We start from the raw sequence: 10762 nt of genomic DNA on the forward strand, positions 1-10762 counted from the left end.
TTTTTTAATAATGTGGTGTTGTTGTCTTAACATGTTTACGGTTATAAAACCTTAAGGAGAACTCAAGCTTCATTCACATTTTTTGCCTAATTTTGTGGCTTCGTCGGATCGTTGATGAGATTTGCCTTCGCTAATCGAGTATCGTTTGCTCGAAATCCATGTTTGTACGGCCACATACGTCGTTCGTGTGTGCATGTTCAATCGTTACGACACAACAACATCGCATCTCATTGTCATCTTGGTTCCTAATAACACGATCCATGCATCGTGATATCATCCCACGCTTTGGGACACATCGGTCATCTTGGCTTGCTCGGACACATCCGTTGGGAACTGATCCATGTGTCAATCATCTCATCGAGACATCCCGAACATCCATCCATCTGATTTCTCTTGAGCATCGGATTCTCCCGTGTTTATGCTAAACCATTTATGAGATACATTTTGGATAGTGAGTGCATAAATCCAACCTTTGACATATGGGTTGGGGCGCAATATTGACACACCCTTGTTGTCTGGTACTATCCTTGAAAGACCCTTTTCAAAGAAAGACGCTTAAGACGCTCATTTTGAGACGCTTGCCTATGTTGTGACACACGCACGTGCCATTATGTAGCTCGCTTAGGCCACAAGGCCTAAGGAGTGGTGGAGAGCCAATACCATGTCTCTCCTATAGTACATTTCGAGACATTAATCATTCTCGATAGACGTCATTTTGGCGAGTGAACATACGACCTTGTGCATAGTCGGTCGAGTATTCATTTGAAACCAAACTCGGTGAGCTTTCATCTTCCATATCGGCGAACTTAATTCCCAAATTGCACATTGAAACTCATCGAAACTCCAATTTCTGAGGTTATGGCCCAAGCCCTACCCAACCCTCTTTGAGCTTGTCTTCGACACTTGTGTAGCATCGTTCTCTCGAGCTTTGCATAGGCCTCAACTTTGCTTCAATGCACTCTTCGTGTGTTAGATGATGAACCATTCTTCTCGGTTGCATCATGAAACTTCTCAATCTTGGCCTAAACAGGGTCAGATGGGTGTCACTTGAGGGTTGCCCATTGTCTGTCCTACGTGTGGAGGGCACAACCTACTATCTCTTGGTGAGATTGCTTATAATGGTAAGAGTAATCCATGATTTTTATGATCCCACACACACAAAAAATTTCGATAATATTAAAAAATAAAATTTTTAAGAAATATAATAAATATATTATATTATAAATTATATAATATTGTAAAATATTAACTATATAAAATTTATAACAATATATATATATATGTTCACAAATTAATTAAAAATAATTTATATTCAACTTGAACTAAAATTTAATTTATAAATTTAATTTTAGATTGCGTACCAAATAGAGCAATAGATTTTTAAAGTCAAATTTCTTTTTTTTTTAAGAATCTTTTTCAATGTGAATAATTTTGAAAATTACGATAAATATATTCGTATATATCCCATAATTTACCAATTTTCCACGTGGGAAAAACAAGTTTTCTGAATGGGCCGTTTCTTTTGAGCCCATAAACGAAGAATAAGCCCATTAGCCCAATTGGCTAAGCGTCGCGTCTGGCGTGGGAGCAGACTGCTCTAAAGGGCTCCGCAGGCGATTCTGCGCTGCTCTAGTGTTTTTGTTGCTTGCTCGTGTAGCCTTTGTTCCTTCAGAAGAAGAGTCGACCATGCCGACCGTAAGCGTCGGAAGAGATCGTTTATTTGCTGCCCTCGGAAGAACTTATTGTGAGCTTGAAGTTTTCAATGATATGTTACGTTGTTCAATTATGTAATTGCTTTCTGTTAATTTCATTTAATTTTGTTTCATTTTCATTTCTTAGCGCAGGAAGAGTTCGAAGAGCTGTGCTTTAGGTTTGGAATTGAGCTTGATGATGTTGTAAGTATTTTTTTTTTCTCGATTACGTTCATGATTTGGATGTGAATTTTCTTTTTTACTTTGGCTTGTTGACTGTAGACGACAGAGAAGGCGATTATTAGGAAAGAGAAGCATTTGGAAGAAGAAGCTGATGAAGATGAAGAAGTCATCTACAAGATTGAAGTCCCCGCAAACAGGTACATTTCTTTATAATTTTCTCTAAATTGCAATTAGGATTCAATACGGGGATGGAGCGTTTGTTTCCCCTTCTTCTTCTCTGTGTGCGTGCGTGTCCGGACAAGTCCTTGAGATTTCTGCTAGGTTAGGCACAGATTGTAACGCATCCAAGATGTTTATTTTTCTTCTAAAAGAACAATTTTTATCTATTTGTAAATGTGCCTGCATTGGCCTCATTTTGAGTTCTTGGATTTTTTTTTTTTTTTGCAAAAGGTAGAAGACCGTTGTAAATTTCATTGGAGATTATAAAACTATTTGAACGTTGTAGTTGTAGGCATCTGAGATATAACTTGTAAATCTACTTTATGGTTTTGTAGATACGATTTGCTCTGTCTTGAAGGGCTTGCTCAAGCACTGCGCATTTTTAATAAGCAGGAGGCGACACCCAGCTATAAATTAACCAATATCACCAAGGAATCTATGCACAAAATGCATGTAAAACCTGAGGTATAGTTTCCATTTGAATATGTAATTTATATAATTATAGATGATGTCAACTTGTTTCTATTTATCTGGAACTTTCAACTTCTCAGACTTCCTCGATTCGTCCTTACGTGGTTTGTGCTGTTTTGAGAGACATAACTTTTGATGAAGCAAGTTATAATAGTTTTATTGATCTGCAAGACAAACTTCATCAGAACATATGTCGGTAAGTTTGGATTGTAGTTAGTTTATTGGTATCATATTCATTGTGATTTTCTCCTATTTTGTGCATTGTTCTGATTTCCATCCAGCCACACAAGTCGTAAAGCTACTGAGTCGAGAATTACAAGTTGTATTGTTTTGTTTTAGCAATTCCAATAGGATATAGGACATGGAGTCCAAGTATGTAGCAATGACGTAATTTTGTGATCAAGACATAGTTATTTTTTGGTGCATGAGCAATTCTTTTGTTGACTATAATATTTTTGCTACGTCTGATTTGTATGTTTTACTTTCTAATTCTTCCTCTTTTTATTTTCATTTGTGCTGGAAGTATTGTCTTAAGAGTTTTGTTTGATGTTTTTTAGACGGAGAACCCTCGTTGCCATTGGAACTCATGATCTGGATACACTTGAAGGCCCTTTCACCTATGAGGTGGGATTTCCTTGTGATCATAGTCTTGGGACAATAAATATTCTGTTTCTATTAGTAGGTCTAGTTGAATGTGCTGTGTAGCATTAGATTGCATTGTCTGTGTATTCATCCTCAGTTTCTGTAACATCTCTGGAAAATTATTCTGTAAAGTTAATCCTTTCATCCTTGAAGTGTATGTTTTGGAACAATAATGAAAAACTAAAAAAAGGCTGCTGCTGTAGTGCAATATTATAGATTCTGCTCTCTGATGATTGAAGTGTTAGTTGTGGTTAACTCTCTCTCTCTCTCTCTCTCTCTCTCTCTCTCGCGCTTTTGTTAGCTTTTGGTCGATACTCATCTGTTCCAGTGAATACAGTGACCTAACGTTGACAATCTCACTTTCCCCTCATTTGTTTCAGGCTTTGCCACCAACAGCTATAAACTTTGTGCCACTGAAACAGGTAAAATATATAATGCACCTAGGACAAGTTTTTCCCTCTTTTTATCCGTTGATGAGATTCAGCAAAATGAGTATTTCAGATTTCATTTTTTTCCTTTTTGAAAGGTCTTATTTCCATGACTTAAAGGAATCAAATATGTACTTGCTGCGTGTTGATATGTTGTTCTGAAATAACCTTAGTTGATTTCACTTAGATATTTGTAGGAATTGATTTTCAGTTGTCTGTTCCTAAATTTGATTCTTTCATAAACATTCAGTATTTGCTGATTTTTTTAGTGAGGGAAACAACTCCATGATTTCTCTTCTAGCAAACTTTTGAAATGTCAATTTCTTTGTTAGTAGATCTCTCCGTGAAACATTTCATTATGGGTTTTATGAGAATGAGATATACTGACTCAACCATTGACCTAGTTAAGATTATCGTCTGTCTTTTTATGTGGTTTGGAACTAACTTTTTTTTATTTTTTTATGTGATGCAGACGAAGAGTTTCAGAGCTGATGAGCTGATGGAGTTCTATAAAGTAAGTGCCGTAATAAGAATATATCTATTTTCTGTCTGGTATTAAGTCCTAGATGTATGTTGTTATGATGTTTTTTAGTTTCCCTTTTTCTGAAATCGATGTCGAGATATTTTGATCCATGTTTCTCCATGCTCATTTGCAGTCAGATTTGAAGCTGAAGAAGTTCTTGCACATAATAGAAAAATCACCTGTATTTCCCGTTTTGTTTGATCGCAACAGGTATACTACCACCACACTTTCTTATGTTTGAAATTGTTGGGATCTTATAGAACTTAATTGGCTGGTTTACTTCTTACTATCAGAAAACATGTGCATTTTATAGTTTTCATTAGCTTATTGAAAATATTTGTAGTTTCTCTTAGTTTTCTGAATTTTTTCGAAGAAAGAAGATTTTTTTTTTTTTTTTTTTGTTATTATTGAGAACGGCTCTAAACATAAAATATACCACATTTTGAAATATATTGAGCTCCTTGCTGCAGAACTGTTTTGTCTTTACCACCAATTATCAATGGTGCACATTCGGCTATTACTTTGAAGACAAAGCATGTGTTTATTGAATGCACTGCAACTGATCTGACAAAGGCAAATATTGTATTGAATACTATGGTAATAATTTTTTTGAGTAGTTGTGGAAAAGTTTATTTGCTGATATAAAGTAATCCCTAATTTTTGGAATTTCTTGTAATCTTCTTAGGTGACTATATTTTCAGCGCTGTGCAAAAAGAAGTTCGAAATCGAGCCAGTTGAAGTGGTATATTCTGATGGGAAGTCAAGTATTTATCCAGAGCTATCTCTCTACAATATGGAAGTTTCTCTGTCTTATATCACTAATTGCATTGGAGTCTCATTGGAGGCAGAAGAGGTAGTTTTATAAGCTCATATATGCTTTTTTTAAACTTTATTTTTAGCCATACCATACGGTTTCCTTAACACATATTCAGTATCCTCCTATATCATAATAGAAACTTATATAAGAATCAATAATTTATTGTGACCTTTGGCATTCACTATTTTTTTTTTTTTTTGTGCTGAAGTTTTCCTCGAGGCTTGAGTTTAGCATTTTACTTTGGCTTGCTGCTAATGCCAGACTATAAAATCTTAGAAGATAATGTTAGGATGTTCAACGTATTCAAAATAATTCAATTTTCTTGGTTCTTTACCCAAAGAAGACAAGGATTAATTTCAACTATGGAATGCCATCAATTGGAAGTTATTGTAAGTTCCAATTCTAAGCATTTGCAAAATGGGGGGAATTGATAAGTAGGTATTATATTGGTACAATGGAATGAATATGATGTGGTTTGTGATATTTTACAATCTTCCAGGTTACCAGTTTGTTAAATAGGATGCAATTACACGCTAAGCAGTCAATGTCAGGTGACAAGTCTAGTATAACTATATCAGTGCCCCCAACAAGGAGTGATGTGCTTCACGCATGTGATGTCATGGAGGTAAAAATAGTACATAGGAGGGATAATCTTGTGAATACATGTCTATACATAATTTCTTTTCACCTTGCAAATAGTTATTGATCTTGTAAATTTATTCATTTCTAGGATGTTGCTATTGCTTATGGGTTCAATAACATCCCAAAAAGTAAACCTGCATCTTTGCAGCCTCTACCACTAAATGAGTTCAGTGACCTTATCAGAGCAGAGGTACGTTTTAGTAACAGTTGATTTTTCTATATGCTTTGGACATGTAACTTCCTTGCTTACCATTTTGTTTGTTCACTTGTTTCTGTTTAGATTGCAATGACTGGGTTCACGGAGGTACTTACATGGATCCTATGTTCTTATAAAGAGAACTTTTCCATGTTAAAGCGTGAAGATGATAAATCTACCGCTGTTATCATCGGAAATCCCCGTTCAACTGATTTTGAGGTTTGTAAACCCCATCTGATATTTTTTATCAACTTGGGTAAACCTATCTAAGTATGCCACATGCTAGAAATCACTTGAATTATGTATGCTTTCACTAAACATTTGGAATGATGCTCTGCCTTGGTAATAACTTTTTGCACTTTCTCAACATTGCCAGGTTGTACGAACCAGTCTTATGCCTGGTCTTTTGAAAACTGTTGGACATAATAAAGATCATCCAAAGCCCATAAAGGTACATGCATAAATTTTCAATGACTTCATTTATTTACCACATGGAGGTCCAAATCTCTGAAACTGTTGTCACTTGTGATAAAAAAATTGGTAGACATGTGGCATTAATATACACATGCACGTTGTATGAATGTGCGCTGGTAGTAAGTGTATGCATATTTTGAAGTTACACGTGGCAACTGTTCTAGGTTTTAAGTGTGTAATAAGCTTACGTGATGTTTATTACATCTTGATGTTGTCTGTGGCTTAGTGTCATGCTGTGGACGCAAAAGTAGGTCAACTGCTATGAAATGTGCTCAGACTCCATTGTTCTTGGGGAAGAATTGTAGAGTTCAATTGTTAGTTATGGTGAGGTGTGACTGTTATGTTGGTTTAACCTCTAAACGACAATTAGGACCTGAACGAGTAGGAAAAATTTACATATGGTATTTTCCAGTCGAGGTCTTCTCGGAGAAGAAAAGATAAGTAGTTTGTACGGTTGTTTTTAGTAGGTCTTGGAGTTACAAGCTGAATTACTTGATAAAATGGGTCTCTGAGTCTTCATTGTTCCAGTATGCTCTATGTAATGGTTATTGATTTTTGTAAGTATACTGGTAAATGGTAGAAATTGTAAATAGATTCTTAGGAAGAGGAGGTTTGTCTTTTCTTTCATTTTGTGCTTCTTGTACTCGTTTGTACTTTTATGCTTATTGAATTTATTTTCTGAATAAAGAGAGGGTTTAGGAGTTTCCCCAGTTGGATTGGCATTCTTTAAGGTCTCATGAAGATTTCTAGTGTAGTCCATTTTTACAATTATTTGTTTCATGAGATCATTCTAGGGGCAGGCGAACTGTTGGGGCGCTCATGGGTGGTTTGAAAAACAAGGATGTTATCTGTTTATTAAGCTATCGTCTCAATATATTTTTTTGAAGGCCTGTTTGTTTTAAAGTCAACATCAAAAAAGCTTAGAAAGTTAAATTATCTGTCAACTTTTTTGTTCTAGATATTTGAAGTAGGTGATGTATCATTACTGGATAATGCAAAAGATGTTGGCGCAAGAAATCATCGTCATCTTGCTGCTCTATATTGCAGTGCCAATTCTGGGTTTGAGGTAAGAATCTTAAGGAAGTCTAGATCTGCCCTTTATCGTTGATTGTTCCTAATTTACTATTTATTTTCTGTAATTATCTAACATTTAGACGTGTTATTTTATGACAGTGTAAAAACGTTGGTGAATATATTAGAAAACAAATAGGACTTTACAAGAATAGTTCACTAAGTAAAAAAAAAAAAAACAGCGAAGTTTTGATGCATTACAATTTCTGAAGAAAACTTTTAGAAAATATACCAAAGAAATCCCTTAATTTTATAAAGTTAGTATTATGCTCAATTTTCATCTGATACATAGTACTTTGCTTTCTAAAGATACTAATGTTCTTATAAATCTCATTTTTTTTTCTGTGGCCATCTTTTTCGAGTGTTAATTCACGGTGCCGTTTTGTATTTTTAATCATTTTATTTTTCTTGATATTTCAGTTGATCCATGGTTTGGTCGACAGAATTATGGAAGTCATAGGGGCTCCTTTTGTTTCAGTTGGCGTTGAAACTGGGTATTACATAAAATGTTCAGATGTAAGTGGGTTATTCCGTGCGCTTTATTTCATGGAAGGTTACAGATTAGAAACTTAGAATTGACTCTGTTTCTTGGCATATTCCCTTGTTTTGTTTATATGTCCTGCCAGAATCCAGAGTTTCTTACTGGTAGACAAGCTCACATCATTTATAATGGAAAGAAAATTGGCACTTTCGGCATTGTTCATCCCGAGGTAGTAACACCTCTTCAAACTTATGCTTGAATCTTCCCCAACATATTATATATACCTTGTGTGTGTAATATAGTGTCACTCTTTGTTCTCCCCTCCCTCTCTTTCTTGCATCGATTGTGAGCTTCTTTGAGTTTCAAAAATTGATACCATTGCAAGATTCTTACTCAATTAGCTTTATATGAGATGTTGTTCATGCTTGCAATACTCTTGTGATGAGTAATCAAGGTTCCAAATGTAAGTCATAAGATGTATGTATATAAACTTTGGTAATAAGTTCATCAATTATTGTCGTTGTATGTTTGCCATTGTTTTTCAATGAGTGATGCCAAGTTTCTCCCACGTTCCTTGGTGTTGGTTTTATGAGAGCCCATTTAATAACCATTTGATTATTGAAAGTCGTGCTTCTTTTCTCACCATTTCTCTATGTTGCTTTTCATCTTTCTTAAGAATATATTTGAGTTCTTAGTCAAATTCCAAAAACAAAAAAGATTTCTTTTTTAGCTTTCAAAACTTGGCTTGGTTTTTAAAAAAATATATAAAAAAGTAGATAATTAAACAAGTGGAAGAAGTGTTTATAAGTTTAATTTTCAAAAACCAAATAGTTATCAAATAAAACTTTATTCATTTTGTTACATTATTTTATGTAACTTGTACAATTCAGAATTTAGTGTTTCCGTAGTTTACTTATCAAGTTAGGTTTGGCAATAGCTTAAGCTAGAAAAAGCAGTAGTGACATGAAGTTCGATAAGCCATCAATGTCTTAACTCAATTCTTGCTTTCAACATTATTATTCACGGCCCCAGCTTGTTCCAGCTCTAGTTCTGTCGGGGGCGTGCAAGCTTCATCTTCTGATTTATCTGCATCTTCTACTGCATTTCTAGATGAATTCTTGTTTCTGGACATTGAAAGAAGAAAATGATATGTGGTCCCGAAAATGAAATGTAGTTGGTATTTGTATGGTGCTACTAATGATATCTCCCTTGTTTGACCTCAGGTTTTGAATAACTTTGACATTCCTGATCCATGTTCCTTTGTCGAACTTAGCATCGAGAGCTTTCTATAGTATTCATTCTACAGTCGACGAGTAAGTAAACCTTGCTTCTCTCTCTCTTTTTTTCTTTAATATTATTTTTCAAGGTGTCTTGTTTACTTATTCAATTTTATGCGGGATATGTAGCGATGTAAGACTTGAGGCTCTTCGTCGTATACGTAGCTCATCTTTGACCTCCTATATTGAAAGTCTTTTCCATAATATTTCTATCGCTACCTTTCTCTGGAGTCCCGTCCTCTCCAGTGGAAGTTATCCATTTCTCATGTCGAAAACGACATTGAGCGATTCTTACAAAGCTTGTTTTTTGCGGATGAAGTAGACTATGCATCTTTCGCTATGTTAAAACGCTGAAATCAGTTTTGGTTTCGCTGATGTGGGTATGTTTTTTTGGTTACCGTAGGTTTCTGGGTTCACCTCTGCTTAAGTTTCACAGGATGCTCCAAACACCATATGCATTTGCACGCCAGGTTTCGAAAATTTGAAGGCCTTTTATTTTTTTCTTCGTTTCAAGCTCTCATCATAAGGATCACGTTTGAAACTTTGGCCATTTGTAGTGCATTTTTTATGGCTAACCGTCAGTTCTACCTGATAGCTTTTTTTTTTTTTTTTAAAAAAAATATTTATGGGCATGATTACAGCTAGAGTCATTTTTGGTTTATAATATACAACCGTTTTTATCTTTTCTGAGTTGCTTCTGGAGTCCTTATCTACATCATGTTCTTTCATTTCTTTTATTCGCCAATCTAAATTTTTAAGGTTAAATTTACTTTTATGATCCTCTGGTTCTTATATGTTATTTTTGAATTCAACAATATGGTGAGTGATTGGAACTCTGACTTTTTCGTCTGAGGGGGCGTATGTCTTATACTGGTAAAGTTATGCTCAGATGACCTTTCTATAGAGTTAGTTAGTATAGGCCACCATTTGGAACAGTCGTAGCTCACCTCTAGCAGATATTGTTCTTTTGGGCTTTTCCTTTTAGGTTTTAAAAACACGTCTTCTAGGGAGAGGTTTTCATATCCTTATAAAGAATGTTTCGTCCTCCCCCCAACCGACATGGGATCTCACAATCCACCCCCCTTCGAGGGCCAGCGTCCTCGCTGGCACTTGTCTCCCTCTTCAATCAATGTCGTTCTCCTCTCCAATCAATGTGGGATCTCACAATCCACTCTGCTTTGGGCCCAGCATTCTTGTTAGCAAATATTGTTTTCTTTCGGATTTTCTCTTTGGGTTGTCATGGTACCTTAACGAACTTTGTATCCCTGGTATGTAGAACTTTTACTTCTCAAGCTTATCTTCTTTTACTGGTCTTTCCTCATAGTTGAGGACTTCACCTATCTGCAAGGCTCGTAGCCTATCATGTGGGTCGGGTCAGTCATATACTTATGAAACATAAACACATAGAATATATTATACACAACGAAGAGGGATGCTGGTAGGGTCAATCGATATGCCACCAATCTAATCTCGGTATAGAATTTTAAAGGTCTTGATGAAGTATGGGCTCAACTTGCCTTTTTGTATAAATCTTATAACATTATTCATCGGTGTCACCTTCAGGAATACCGTATCGCTTACCTCAAACTCTAGGTTTCTATGCCTCACATCGACATGACTTTTTTGTCTACCCTAGATCGTACGCAT

The 10762-nt window shown here is 35.4% G+C and overlaps 1 protein-coding gene across 2 annotated transcripts; it reads left to right on the top strand.

Annotated features, from left to right (window-relative positions):
* The first annotated feature begins 1616 nt into the window (after positions 1 to 1616).
* On the top strand, positions 1617 to 9800 carry LOC111434645 (phenylalanine--tRNA ligase beta subunit, cytoplasmic-like). Of its 2 annotated transcripts, XM_023072111.1 has the most exons (20): positions 1617 to 1744; positions 1840 to 1895; positions 1974 to 2071; positions 2429 to 2558; positions 2645 to 2760; positions 3122 to 3188; positions 3587 to 3628; positions 4107 to 4148; positions 4291 to 4367; positions 4628 to 4754; positions 4843 to 5010; positions 5474 to 5599; positions 5705 to 5806; positions 5897 to 6031; positions 6189 to 6263; positions 7245 to 7352; positions 7778 to 7873; positions 7984 to 8067; positions 9062 to 9151; positions 9519 to 9800. In XM_023072111.1, exons 1-19 carry the CDS (start codon positions 1687 to 1689, stop codon positions 9128 to 9130), a joined length of 1776 nt encoding a protein of 591 aa, XP_022927879.1. In that variant the 5' UTR covers positions 1617 to 1686; the 3' UTR covers positions 9131 to 9151; positions 9519 to 9800. The 2 variants fall into 2 exon arrangements, with proteins under 2 accessions (XP_022927879.1, XP_022927880.1); XM_023072112.1 differs by lacking the exon at positions 7245 to 7352.
* The last annotated feature ends 962 nt before the right edge of the window (positions 9801 to 10762 follow it).

This window comes from Cucurbita moschata, unplaced genomic scaffold, assembly GCF_002738365.1.
Source record: "Cucurbita moschata cultivar Rifu unplaced genomic scaffold, Cmos_1.0 Cmo_Scf00045, whole genome shotgun sequence".
NCBI lineage: Eukaryota > Viridiplantae > Streptophyta > Magnoliopsida > Cucurbitales > Cucurbitaceae > Cucurbita > Cucurbita moschata.

Bases quoted from the DNA above. Each gene is read 5' to 3' on its own strand.
- LOC111434645 (XM_023072111.1), top strand. From the start codon at position 1,687: ATGCCGACCGTAAGCGTCGGAAGAGATCGTTTATTTGCTGCCCTCGGA. The intron at 2,559-2,644 runs GTATAGTTTCCA...TCAACTTCTCAG, and splicing joins AAATGCATGTAAAACCTGAG to ACTTCCTCGATTCGTCCTTA. The intron at 6,264-7,244 runs GTACATGCATAA...TTTTTGTTCTAG, and splicing joins ATCATCCAAAGCCCATAAAG to ATATTTGAAGTAGGTGATGT.